The sequence below is a fragment of the Gallus gallus genome, chromosome 26 (assembly GCF_016699485.2).
Source record: "Gallus gallus isolate bGalGal1 chromosome 26, bGalGal1.mat.broiler.GRCg7b, whole genome shotgun sequence".
Lineage (NCBI taxonomy): Eukaryota > Metazoa > Chordata > Aves > Galliformes > Phasianidae > Gallus > Gallus gallus.
This window is the reverse complement of record NC_052557.1, coordinates 1,354,374-1,366,948: the sequence shown is the minus strand read 5'-3', so window position 1 is coordinate 1,366,948 and position 12,575 is coordinate 1,354,374. Positions and strand designations below refer to the sequence as shown.

At 62.7% G+C, this 12,575-nt stretch overlaps 2 protein-coding genes across 4 annotated transcripts; one reads left to right on the top strand and one right to left on the bottom strand.

The window, feature by feature from the left end:
- The first annotated feature begins 540 nt into the window (after window positions 1-540).
- TPRXL (tetrapeptide repeat homeobox like) lies at window positions 541-2,949 on the top strand. Its single transcript, XM_015299156.3, has 4 exons — window positions 541-667; window positions 1,287-1,567; window positions 2,083-2,190; window positions 2,632-2,949. The coding sequence occupies exons 1-4, from the start codon at window positions 541-543 to the stop codon at window positions 2,947-2,949; spliced, it is 834 nt and encodes a 277-aa protein (XP_015154642.3).
- Window positions 2,950-3,862: 913 nt separating this feature from the next.
- STRIP1 (striatin interacting protein 1) lies at window positions 3,863-12,466 on the bottom strand. Of its 3 annotated transcripts, none has more exons than XM_015299154.4 (21): window positions 12,312-12,466; window positions 11,516-11,585; window positions 11,169-11,243; window positions 10,524-10,658; window positions 10,107-10,227; window positions 9,674-9,742; window positions 9,340-9,446; window positions 8,921-9,048; window positions 8,336-8,518; window positions 7,986-8,203; window positions 7,510-7,575; window positions 7,262-7,325; window positions 7,034-7,105; window positions 6,718-6,792; window positions 6,411-6,508; window positions 5,993-6,119; window positions 5,799-5,899; window positions 5,568-5,634; window positions 5,189-5,293; window positions 4,792-4,996; window positions 3,863-4,517 (listed from the first exon to the last, which is right to left on the bottom strand). In XM_015299154.4, the coding sequence occupies exons 1-21, from the start codon at window positions 12,405-12,407 to the stop codon at window positions 4,270-4,272; spliced, it is 2,430 nt and encodes an 809-aa protein (XP_015154640.2). In that variant the 5' UTR covers window positions 12,408-12,466; the 3' UTR covers window positions 3,863-4,269. The 3 variants fall into 3 exon arrangements, with proteins under 3 accessions (XP_015154640.2, XP_015154638.2, XP_015154639.2); XM_015299152.4 differs by having other exon boundaries at window positions 12,157-12,439; XM_015299153.4 differs by having other exon boundaries at window positions 9,674-9,736; window positions 12,157-12,439.
- Between the last annotated feature and the right edge of the window lie 109 nt (window positions 12,467-12,575).

The following is a 12,575-nucleotide window of genomic DNA, read 5'->3' as shown; positions in this document are numbered from 1 at the left end:
CCTTTATTTATTTATCACTCTCCATCGCGGCCCCTCTGGAGAAGGGCAAAACCCCCCAGAAAGGCCCAAAGCCGCCGCTCGGAGCGCATCGCTCTGCGCAGCCCGCGGTTCTCCTTCGTCCCCATTTCCCTTTTCCCCGTAGTGCCGCGGTTGGGTTTTTGCCTTCGCCCCTCTCCACGTTCCCCCATCGCCGACAGCAGCAGCGCAGCGCGGCCCTCCCATGGCTCAGCCCTTCAGGAGCACAAAGCCGGGGGTCCCGCAGCCCTCGGCTGTGTTTTGGGGGTACGGAGAGCACTCGGCCCCGAGGATAGGGGAGCGCCCCCCCCAACCCCCCCCCAAGATGAGACTGAGCCGTTAATTTGAAGCAGCTGCCCCGCGGCTCTCGGCTGTGCGCCGTAACCCCCAAATTGCCTCAATTAGGATAAAATAATAATAATAACAGCTATCATCATCATCATCCAAAGGGAAGGTCTGGAAAATGCCGCCGTGGGGGTGGGGGGGCTCAGAGCCTCGTGGGGGGTGCAGGGATGGGACACCGGGATGGGACACCGGGATGGGACACCGGGACAGCCCCATCAGTGGCCGCGGGTGCTGAGCCGGGCTGTGCCCCACACGGGGCTGAGACCCCCGGGGGCTCCTGGTGCCCACCCGCCGCCAGCCCAGCACGGTAGGGTTGGTTCGTGGGGGGGGACACACAGAGGACTGCAGTTGGGGTGGGGTCCTCCATGGGGACAGCCCCCAAATGCGCACAGCGGGGCTGCCCACACTGTCCCTCCCCCCCCTCCCCGGGTCTCCTCTGTGGGTTCTGCCCCTCGGGGGGATCCACAGCACTCGGTCCCATCATGGCATGCACCCCCCCCCTTCTCCATGGGATGAGCGTCTTTCAGTGGGGATGGGATGGCAGTACTTGAGAATAGCAGGGGGGAATTATCCCTCAGAGGGCACCCCGAGGGCACAGCAGCAGTGGGGGGGGGAACCCCACGTTTTGAGCTGTGTCTCCATCCTCAGGGCTGCACGGGAGGGGGGCGGAGGGAAAGGGACTGCATTGGAAGCAACAGGGACAGGATTTGGGTTTGCAAATGGATTCCTGAGAGTCGGGGCTGCAGGGAGACGTGATGGCAGCCTCCAAGATGCGCACCAAGCGGGGGTCCTGCAGTGCCCCCCTCCCCTGTCCTCACCCCCATACCCTCACCCATGCCACGGGGTGATGAGGAACCACGGCCTCCATCCCCCCACTGCAAGCCCAGGGCCTCCGTGCCCCCCTAACCCCCACCTCTCCCCTCCAGGCACGGAGAAGGGCCGCAAGGCCGAGTGCCACGCGATGCCCACCGCCTGCCGCCCCTCCAGCAAAGCCCCACTGCTGGCGTCGCCCCCCCCGGGCAGCCCCCCGCTGCTCGAGCCCCCTCTGCTGGGCAGGAGTAAGAGCAAGAAGAGGAGGAACAGGACGACCTTCAGCACCTTCCAGCTGGAGGAGCTGGAGAAGGTCTTCCAGAAGACACATTACCCCGACGTGTACGCCCGGGAGCAGCTGGCACTGCGCACCGAGCTGAGCGAGGCCAGGGTGCAGGTATGGGGCTGGGGGGGCGGGGGGGCCTGGGGGGAGGGATGGCTGCTTCTGCCTGAGGAGGGGATGCTGAGATCAGAAAGGCCTTCAGCTCTGGGGGAAAAACCTACCCCAGCGCAGGGGTGGCTCCATGGCCTGGCCTCAGCTCTTCCTTTGTCCCATCCAAAGGGCAGCGAGAGACAAAACGTGGGGTAGGAGCCCCCCTCGGGGCATGGGAGAGCAGAGGGGCACCCGATGGGGAGGGCAGGAAAAGGGGGGGAGGGGTGCATCCCAATACCACGTCCTCCTTTCTGGGGGAGGACCTGTCATGGTCCCAGGCACAGAGGGCACACGCGGTTGGATCATCCCGATCCGAACATCATCCCGATCCCCACATCACCCCCTATACCCAAACCAAACCTAAGAGAAAGGAAAGCAGAGAACACGGGCCTGGCGCCCACCCTGCAGGGGCTCTTCCTGCTGGGACAGGCAGGGGGAGGGGTCCCCAGCCCTCAACCCCCCCCCCCCTCTGCCCCCAGGTTTGGTTCCAGAACCGAAGGGCCAAGTGGAGGAAACGGGAGCGCTACGGGAAAATCCAGGAGGTGAGAACCCCCCCACTGCCCCCACAGCACCACACTCCACCCCAGGCCCTGCAGTCCCAGCACCCCCAGCACAAGGCAGAGAGCAATTCACCTCCCTTTGCTGCAAAACTGCCTTTGTTCTTTCCCCACAAACACCAAAAAGCATAAAAAGAACTTAAAACCAACCCGCGCTGTGCCCCCCCCCCCCCCCCCCCACCGCTGCTCTCCGTGATGCTGCATGGCACAGAGGCAGCAGCAGTGCCAGAACACGGGGCTGGGGGCTGCCATGGGGGTCCCCACACCACAAACCTCCCAGGGAAGCACTGCAAGGAAGGAGATCCCCATCAGGATTCACTCCTCACCCAACTGAAGCAAAGCAAAGGCAGCCCTTGGCTCCAGCCCTTGGTTGCAGCCCATGGACAGGGGGGGGGGGGGATTCAGGATGTGGGGTGTGGATGACGATGCAGTGCCCGCCCTCACTCCGGGGTCTTGGCTGCTTTCTTCCAGCTGCAGAACAACCTGTGGCCGAGCTCTGGCAGCCCTGCAGGGCCCTCCCTCGTGCCCCCCGACAGCGCCCCATCGCCGCGCGTGTCTCCGTACCCCCACGCTCACAGCAACATCGCCGGCTTCGTGGGCATCCCCGCCTCTCCCGGCCACCCCCCCGGCATCAACAGCCTCTACTCCCTGCACAGCCTCACCCCCCCGAGCCTCGCTGCCCCCCACTTTGAGCCACCACCGTCAGAGAATGACTACAAACAGCCCACCCTGGTGACGCTGAGGATGACAGCCAAGGAGCCGGGCAGCCTGCTGGGCTGGGCCACGTAACCCCTGCGTGGGGGACAGACCCCACAGAGCAGCCCCCCCCCCCCCGTGGCAGCATGCTCCATGCATCCCTCCTGCACCCCAATCTGCCATATAGCCGCAGCCCGGCCCTCTCCATCAGGGCCTCCCTCCCCTTAGGGCTGGCGCTGGCAGGAGGGGCACTTGGGGACCCTAAAAGTCAGCCCTGGTAAAGCCTGGGCACCTCCAAGCACCTTCAGCCCAGAGCAGCTGGGATGTGACGGGGGGCTGCTGGCTTTGCCTGGCGTCTGCACCACGGAGATGTGGGGAAATCACTCTCAAACCCCACCTGCAGAGCGCACAGCAACCCAGCATCCATCCTGCCCCGAGGATGCAGACCCCACGTGGACACCCGGGGGAGGGCAGCTGCATGGGGTGGGGGGAATGAGTGCTGGGAGAGGGGGATCAGTGGGGGTAGAGGAAAGGCTGGGGGCAGAGCCGGCCCACCCCACCACAACGCCCGCCCCATCAGAGCACCCACCCCAGGCTAAAGGAGCCCTCAGAGCCAAAAATACCCACACCAAAACATCGACCCCACTGTGCCCCCAGCTCTGCTGCTTTCCCTCCCTGACATCGGGATGCGGCGACCCCTCAGGGAGGGGCCCATCCCCCACCACCAGCCCCACTTGGCTCAAAAAACACCCAAACCCAAAAGTTGCTGTGCAAAAGCCCCAAAAACCCCTCAGCATCCCGAGGACACCACGGGTACGGCCAGTGCCCTGCAGGGAACACAGCCCCACGGGGAGACCCGTGTCGTTCCACAGCCCCCTCCCACCCCCAGGGCTTTTGCTCCCTTCTATACAATAAAAGCACACTTTTAGGAACCCAGTTTCTCCCCCCGTGCTGCTGCCATGGGGTTGGAGGGATGGGGACGCAGACGGAGGTCGGCCACACTCAGTTCAGAGCTACCACGAATATATATATGTATATATATTATATATGTACAGCTCATCCACCCCACCCAGCGGGGTGAGGGAACACTGCAGCCTCCAACCCCACCACCACTGCACTCCCACCCCCCCTCTGTGTCTGCCCGGGGGGGGGCACACCGCCTGGTGTTCCTGTCACAGCACCCAGCGACCCACAGCGGCACCAAAGGGCCCTTCCCTGCCCCACTGACCTCTGCATGGGGTGAAGCACGGCACAGCCCGGAAGGAGGCAGAGGGGCTGGATGGCGCCTCAGATCCCCCCCAGCCCTGCTGCAGGAGGCCAGGCACCCACAGCCCCCCCCCAGCACCCACGGCTTTGCCCCCCCTAACCTCAAAGCTCTCCCCCAACACCCCCTCCTGCCTTCCCACAGCGCCATCACTGCAGCAGCTCCTCCCAGGAGATGGGTCGGGAGAAGACCTCCCGTTCCAGCCACAGGTCGTAGTTGACCTGGAAATCCTCGGGCAGCTCCACTCGCTGGCCCAGCACGCTCTGCAGGCAGTTGTCCACGGGCAGGAAGTCGGGGTTGCTGTGAGCCCGGTCGTAGCGGCGCGAGTTGAAGCGCTCGATGCTGGCACGCAGGGCACATTCCTCTGCCTGGAAGTCCCAGGGTCGGGCATCCAGGTCTGGGAAGAGAGAAGAGGGGATCAGAGGACAGCTGGAGATCTTCGGGCAACCAAATCCCCCACGATGAGACCTGGCGAGCCACCACAAAGCAGCGTGAGGAGGCACAGGGCCAGCAGTCACCATCAGCTCCAACACCAGCCACCGCCAGCTGTGCCACACATCTCCCCCCACAGCCCAGACGTGGGGCTGCACTGGCCCTGAGCAGCAGCAGGACAGCCCCGACACGAGGACAGGGGGTAAAAGGGCACTTTGTGGTGGCTGCAGGGGACGTACCGTTGCCATAAGCCCAGTCATCGTTCAGGCGGTGCCGCACTTTCTGGTAGATGGCCGACATGGTCTTCATGTTGCTCTTCCTCCACTGCCGGCCCAGGTACTTGGTCTGCACCTTGAGCAGCTTCAGCACGTAGAGCTGCATCATGGCCTGCTTCACCTTCAGCGCCCGCTTCAGGATGGGTGCTGACTTGAACACCACCAGCATCTGTGGGCACAGCCGGGGACGGGGGGGGACACGGCTGGGATGGATGCAGGGCACCCCTGCTGCAGAGTGCCAGCCCCCCCCAGCACACAGATCTGGCTTTGCAGCACGCATACTCCACCCCTCCAGTGCTCTCCAACCCCACGGCAAGGTGTGGGTGCAGTGCAAAGCCCCAGCCCGGCCCCCAGCCCTCACCATAGTGCGGGAGTGCTTCCACTTGGTCAGCTTGTTGAGGATGCGCAGCAGGTTGATGCAGGAGAACAGGTTCCTCCAGCAGAACTGGTTGTTGTCTCCTGCCTCCTGCAGGAAAGGAGAGGCAGAAGCAAGGCATGAGAGTGGGGATGCCGAGATGAAAAGCAAAGGCTGTGCTGCTCCAAAGACCCCTGCCCCCCCCCAGCAGCACTGCACAGCACACAGCCAGGAGACACCCACCAACCCAAGGGCACCCACAGAACACCCGGTGATACCGGGGACCGAGCAGTGCTGAGGCTGCCAGGGATGGCTGCTGGAGCACTGCTGCCTCCCCACACCCTCTGGAAAGCACTGGGAGCCTGCAGAGAAGGGAGCAGCATACCAGGCTCTCCGCTGTCAGCTCCGGCAGCTCGTGCACCACACAGTACGGGTAGTCCAGGACGGAAATGCTGGAGAGAGGAGAGGGGTGTCACGCTGCTCCCACACACCCCACCCTGCGCAGGGGCAATGCAGTCCCGTGCCTGGGTCTGCCTGCAGCCGAGCCACAGGAGGGGGGGGATTGCAGAGGGAGAAAAGCAAGCATGAACCCCCTCCCCATAATCCCGCCCCCTACCTGTTCTTGGCAGTGATGTAAGACATGATGTTCTGGTTGAAGAACTTCAGGATGAGCGGGATGCAGTTGGCAAACACCAGATGCTGGGCCATGTACTCAAACTGGGGAGAAAGGCCACACGGGTGGGTGAATGCAGACCCCCATCCTGGGTGCTGCCCACCCCCAAAGCTTGGCCAGGCCCCGGCCCAGCTCACCTGGTAGATGTGATTCAGTTTGAAGTGCTTGAGCAGGAGGAGCAACACGGCAGAAATGGCTTTGACGATGATCTCCTTGTGCCGATTGACATCCACCCCCAGCTTCATGCTCTGCAGCACTGTGGTCCTGGGGCACACAGAGGGATGTTTGGCCCGGGGCAGTGCCTGTACCCTTCCAGACCCCCCTCTGGAGGGATCTGAAGGCATTCCTGCCATTCCCTGGGCTACCAGCAGGCACCTGCAGTCAGTTCCTGCAGCAGCGCACACTTCCCAGCACACCACCAAGCCGAAGGTGGTCATATCACCCAAGGAACTTTAGCACAGAGCCAGCCTACACCACCCTGCCTGGCTCCATCCAGCTTCCCCCTCCACTCCTAGCAGCACTAACAGCCTCTGCTCGCCCTCCTCGGTCACTCACGGCATCTCCTCCGGCAAGACGTCTGCCAGGATGTTGATGGAGTCCGTTTTGGCTTTGGAAGTGGGGGCTGCAGCAAGGAGGATCTTCAGCAGAGCAATCTGGAGGAAAGGGAGAGACGGAAAATTGGACGGGGGAAACCAACCGTAGGCCACCGTCGCCATCAGAGGATGGAGGAAGTGATGTGTTTGCTGGGAGGGAAGAAAACCCGTAAAGCGTGGCTGGAAAGGGACAGAGCGGCAGAGGGAGACCTCAGGGTGAGACACCCCCAGGAGGACGGAGCAGAGCCCCGGGGACCTGCAGTGCTCACCATGTACTGCGGCAGGCTCGGCAGCAGGCCCTGGTACAGGATCTCAGCAGGGACTTGCTCCACTTCTTCTTCCCCCTGGTGCCAGGAGAGAGCACATAACCTCACCCGGGGAGCGAATAGCAGCTGGTTCAGCCCCAGGCACTCTGAGGATACCTCTGGCTCCCACCCAGTGCCCCCTTCCACACCCAATCCTCTCTTCCTGAAGAACCCATTCCTCCTCCCCCAGCGAGCTGCAGAGCAAACCCACACCTCCCAGCAGCCCAAGCATCCCCAGCTCCACCTGGGAGCTCCGTCCCATCCCCACCTGCACACTCACCCCGGAGAGCGGGGAGCGTAAGTACTCATCCTCCATGTGCACCTGCACCTCTGCGATCGAGGTGTACTTGTGCTGCACAGAGAGAAGGGAGAATCACACCATGGGTCCCCGAGTCCCCCACTGATGCCACACGGCACAGCCTGGGGCTGCCTCTGTCATTCCCGTCGCAGTGGTGACTCAGCACTAACGGACAGGGAGGCAGAGGAGGAGGAAGCCAGCAGCACTCACCTGTTTCAGGGTTCGGATGCTCTCGTGGATGGGCCTGGGCAACCCCACCACAGTGTTGGTGTCGCTGGAGAGAAGGGAAAAAGTTGGGCTGTGTGCAGGCAGGAGCAAACCTGAGCGCTCCCAAGGGTAGGTCAGAGAGCAGTGCTCAGAGGAGGAGCATGACAGCCCCCAAAGCAGCAGCCTCTGCTGCAGCCCCCCCACGCCCCCCAAAATGAGCAGCTGCCCAGCCTGGCTTTGCAGGAACCCACCTGCCCAGCGTGTAGCCGATGAACTTGCTGCGACTGGACTCCAGGAACATCTCGATGTCCTTCTCTCTGCAGCAAAAAGACAAGAGGGAAAACAACATCTTCCTGTCAGCCTCGCCCAGAGAGGCCATGAAGATTCCCTCCTCCTTCAAAAGCCACCTGGACACGGTCCTGGGCTCTGTGTCCCTGCCTTGAGCTGGGGCTGGGCCACTGAACTGCCGAGGTCCCTTCCAACATCAACCACCCTGTGATCCCATTCCAACATCAACCGTCAACACCAGCCCAATCCCCAGACACAGGGCACAGGAATGGCCCTGTGGCCAGACAAAGAGATGGCGTTGAGCCCACCTCGACAACAGAACAGCCACCAAAGCGATCACCAGACCAACCACCCATCTCCACCACCTTCCCAACACCTCTGCTTCAGCACGGTTAAAGTCTCTGTTTTCCTCTCCCTGCAGCTCAGCCTGTGGACTCACCGGACCTTGGGTGCCCAGGGCAGCCCCTTGGGGCAGGTGATGCGGTCGCTGGGGGGATGCTGGGTGGGCGGAGGCATCACCTCATCACGTTCAAGGGGGAATGTCTCTCCCTCCAAGCTGTTGTCATCATCGTTTTCTTCCTCTTCCTCTCGGGAGTCGTCAGCTTTGTATGGGTCCCTCTCATTGAAGGCATCGAGGTTATCCTGCTTAATCAGGGCCTGGAGAGAGGAGGGCAGGAAGGTGGGTTCCGTCCCATGCAGATGAATACCCCGGGTACAGAGTGCTCCAAGATCACATCCTGAGCCCATCTGTCCCCTGCTTCACGTCCCTGTCCCCAGCTGTGCCCTCACCTTGTGCTCCCGCCGGCCTCGCTTCTGCTGCTGCTCAATGAGGTCGGAGGCCGACGCCGGGGGGGACGCAGCTCTCATGTTGCGGATGACTTTAATGCTGTCCTCTGGGAGTGGTGGGAGGCCCAGAACCTCCCTCTTCTCTGCCTTCATGCTCTGGAGCTCCTCAAAGCCCCCCAGGGTGCACTGAAAGGGACACAATGGTACCACGAAGGTGGGAATCCTCCACACATGGCACTAAGGGATACTCCCCAAAACCGCTCTCTGAGTCCCAAATGCTTCCCCACGGTGTAAAACAAGATCTGTCCCCATGTTCCTGTCAGGCATCTGCCAATGAGGGGTCTGGATCTTCTCCTTTGGACCCCAGCTGGGGAATTTACTTTGATTCATCCTTGGAAACCAGTTCTGGAGACCAACATATCATGCTCCCCTATAGGGTGAAATCTGGGAAGTTTCTAATCACACACAGATAAATGCCAGGAATAACAGAACGGAGCAATTACAGGCAGCTGTGAGTGGGCAGAATTTCCTCTGCTAAAGGTAGAACTGCAAGACACACACTGGCTCAGCCCACGTCCTCTCCCTTACCAGCACAGTCTTCCAGAGCAGAAGCAGCACCTTCTTCATGGGGAAGTGTGGAGCGTGGCCGCTGCAGAATTTGGTCACCATCCCAAAGAGCATCACAGAGAAGGGCTCGTTGTTGTACAGAGGGGCTCCTGGAACCCAACGGCGGGGACAGTCAGGCCCTCCTCACCCTGCTGCACACCAGACTGTGCCTCCCACGGCCCCAGCAGACTCTCACCCCCACCTCTGAGGTCCTCATCTCACCCCAGGCAGCTCCTCTGCTCCCTGCCCTCGCCTGCCGCAAGGTTCAGCTCTAGCAGAAACCAACACTGAGCTGCCAGTCCCTGCTGCCCAAGGCCCAGAGCCAAAACCCACCTCCCCCACTTCCCCTTCAGCCCTGGGAACCTCCATCCCACCCTCCTGCACGTGGGTGGGCTCCTCACCCAGCTCTGCTCGGAAGGTCTGTCTCATGCTCTTCCACTCAGCCTTGTCCCCCTCAGCCTCCTGCCGGACCGTCTCCACGATCAGGTACATAATGTTCAGCAGCACCCTGCCCAGGGCAGAAGGTCAGACTGATCAGCAGAGGTTGGGACAAACTACAGTGCAATGCTCTGGGGGAAGGCCTGGTCTGCCACAACCACAGCCCACCTCCACCCACGCACCCCACGGCAGGGAAGCGGGGCTCGTGCACTGGGGAAGAAAGCAAGCCAACAAACTCTTGTGTGCCCTCTCCTCAACCCCTCACAGCATCTCCTCCTGCAGAGCCCTTCTCCATACCTCAGGTCCGTGCTGTCAGCCAGGGAGATGGCAGGCTTCCTCACCGCGCTGCTGCACGCCGCACTGTTACTGCCAAGAGAGAACAGCTTCAGCGGTGCTCCTGAGGCATCTGAACTCTGCCACGAGCAATCCACGTGTCAGATCCAAAGCCTGGAGTAAGCACTACTGCAACAAACCCCCCGTCAACCACAGGGGGAACGCAGCTGTTTCATTTGCTGCCAGACAGCACAGCCCTTGGAGAACTGCTGCGTAGATCTGGTGTGTCGTGTGTACCCACCCCCAACAATGCAAGTCATTCGAGTGGCTGCAGGAACCAGAGCAGGAATAGAGCAGAAACAGGGCAGGGGACAATGCAGCTGCCACCAACTGGAAGAATCTTAGCTCAGAGCAGAGCTGCAGAGCGGCTCCTGAAGCACCTGCCCACACCACTCACTCAATCTCCATGTTCAGCAGCTCCACCAGCGCGTTGAACGTGCCCACTTCCAGCAGCAGGAAGATGTTGTACCTCATCCAGGCCTGCACCTCGGCCTCAGAGCTGCACTCCCCGAACGTGCCTGCAACAACACCCTGAGTGGATCCCAAAGCCCTCCTGTGCAGCCAGCGCGCGTTGCACAGGGACAGAACATCACATCCTTAATGCTAAGGCAGGAGATTGGATGCAGAGGACAGAACTGCCTTCTTGTGGGCAGCGAAGCCCAGATCAGACTGCTGAATTTTGGACCACGCTCCTACGAGCTGCCCGCTTCCTCTGGCAATCGCTTTAGCTCCAGACATACAAGGTGAAATGCAAGATCCGTTACCCAAGTTTAGCAGCAAGGCAAAGGCCTCCAAGCCCAACGTCAGGACGTACCTTGGGCAACATAAAGGATTGCTCGGGCGACCCTCAGCCTCCTCTCCCGGGCGGTGACCTCCAGCCCGTCCAGCAGCCGCATGGCGTGGGTGCGGTGCTGCTTCTTGTCCAGCTCTGTCCACTTCTTGTCCCGCACTGCAAAGCCAAAGCAGCCGTGCTGAGGGCATGCAGCACCTCTGCCCGTGCTCTGGGCACAAACATCACGTGAAAAGCTCAGAAGGATTTGGTATGATGGAACGAACACAGGGCTGCCCCAGCAACAAAGGGCGTCCTGGGAACAGCAGGTAGGCACGTGGGATGGGGGCAGAGGGCTGCCTCCTGCCTGCCATCACTCAACCAGACAAATCCCAGCTAGCCAAACTGGCGCTGGCAGCCGATGGGAAACAAGCTGGATGCTCTTGCTGCTGCCAGCACATTCCAGCACAGCCATGCTGGCACCGAGGAACCTCCTCGGTCACTAACATAGCAAACACGGAGCATGCTGGACATAGGCTCTATGCAGGGCCAGCCCACGTGCGTAACGAGACCTCCAATACAAACCACACCACCGCCATCACTGCCTTCACCATCTGTCTGACGCAGCGGCAGCACATCCCGCCCTGCGGGTGCCCCCGGAGAGCCCCAGCTCCAAGGGAAGGGTCTCACCATGGATCCTGAAGTCCTCCTCAAAGCACTTGCGGTTGAGCAGAAACTCCGGGCCCTCCGTGTAGCTGTACAGCTCTGCCAAAGGAACGCAGGGAAGGATCACCACACTGCACAGAACGCTGCGACCCACAGAGGTTAAATGCTGCCCAATGTCAGACGAGGGAAACGCGAGGAGTACAGCCAGCATACGGCAGAGAAACACTCGCTGTACCGTATCGCATCCCTTCTAACGTGAATGAGGGATTAAAGACAACAGAGCGACACCGGAGGCAACGGAACTCCTTTAGTTGTCAGCAGGGAAAGGGAACCGTGGCCGATTAACTGCCCCACGAGGAGGAGCCCCTTACCAGACAGCTCCGCTGCCCACTTATCGGTGTCCGCATACTCGAACTCCAGGTCGGGGGACTCCGAGTAGCCCTGAGAGCAGAAGCACGCGGCTCAGTTACAGCTCACTTCCAGGGACGCCCAAACCCTCGGCCGCCCACCGCCCCCTCCTGCAGCTCCAGCGCTGCGTCTTCCCTTTAGGAAACCAAACGTTTACCCGCAGCAGCGCCAGCGTTACCACGGCAACCCCCGGCCCCAGAGCCGCATCGGGCCGCAGGCACCGCCCCCGGGAGCCCCAAACACCGAAGGGACGGGGATGGAGGGCCGGAGCCCCACAGCAGCGGAACGGTTCGGGCCGGGATGGGGGCGCAGCGCTGAGCTCAGCCCTCCGCGGCCAACCCCGCTCCAGAGCGGCCGCGGGAAGGGGCGGAATGGGATCGGTACAGAACCGGGCCAGGCGCGGCGCGGCGCAGCTCAGCGCGAGGCCCACCGGACCGCCCGCCGCCCGGAACCGGAACCGGAACCGACCCGCACGGGACCGGAACCGGCCCAGCCGGGCCCCGCCCCTCCCGGAACCGGCCCGGCCTCCGCCCCGCCCCTCCCGGGAAGGCCTCCGCCCGCCCCCCACGGAGCCGGGCGCGGCGTTGGCGCTGACGGCGCTGACCTCGGAGTCCTTCCGCGGGGGACGGCCCAAATCGCGGCCCTTCCCGGGCGGCGCCGCCCCGCCTCGGGCCTTGTTGTTGGCCGGGAGCGGCCCCGCGCCGCCGCCGCCCGGCTCCATGTCTCCGCCGCGCACGCCGAGCTCTCGCGAGGACTCACCCCTCCTTCTCGCGGGAGCGGCAGGGAGAGCCGGGGCAGCGCCGCCGCCATGTTGGGAGTGGCGCCGAGCTCCGGCCGCTCTCCTGCCTGCGCCATGACTCCTCCCGCCGTTCCGCCGCCGTTCCGCCGCGGTGGCCGCGTCACCGCCCAGCGCCGCCCGCCCGCCCCCGGCGGCCACGTCCGGCGCGGCGCCCGACCGGTGGCTAAGCTCCGCCCCCCGCCGCCATGATAGGTGTGGCGCGGTGCCGAGCCATGCTGGGAGGG

Coding starts and splice junctions, on each gene's coding strand:
- TPRXL (XM_015299156.3), top strand. CDS start 541: ATGGGACACCGGGATGGGACACCGGGACAGCCCCATCAGTGGCCGCGG. Junction 1,568..2,082: donor TGAGCGAGGCCAGGGTGCAG/GTATGGGGCTGG, acceptor CTCTGCCCCCAG/GTTTGGTTCCAGAACCGAAG. Junction 2,191..2,631: donor AGCACCACACTCCACCCCAG/GCCCTGCAGTCC, acceptor GCTTTCTTCCAG/CTGCAGAACAACCTGTGGCC.
- STRIP1 (XM_015299152.4), bottom strand. CDS start 12,273: ATGGAGCCGGGCGGCGGCGGCGCGGGGCCGCTCCCGGCCAACAACAAG. Junction 10,228..10,523: donor AATCCTTTATGTTGCCCAAG/GTACGTCCTGAC, acceptor GTGTTGTTGCAG/GCACGTTCGGGGAGTGCAGC. Junction 9,049..9,339: donor GACCTTCCGAGCAGAGCTGG/GTGAGGAGCCCA, acceptor GTTGGGTTCCAG/GAGCCCCTCTGTACAACAAC.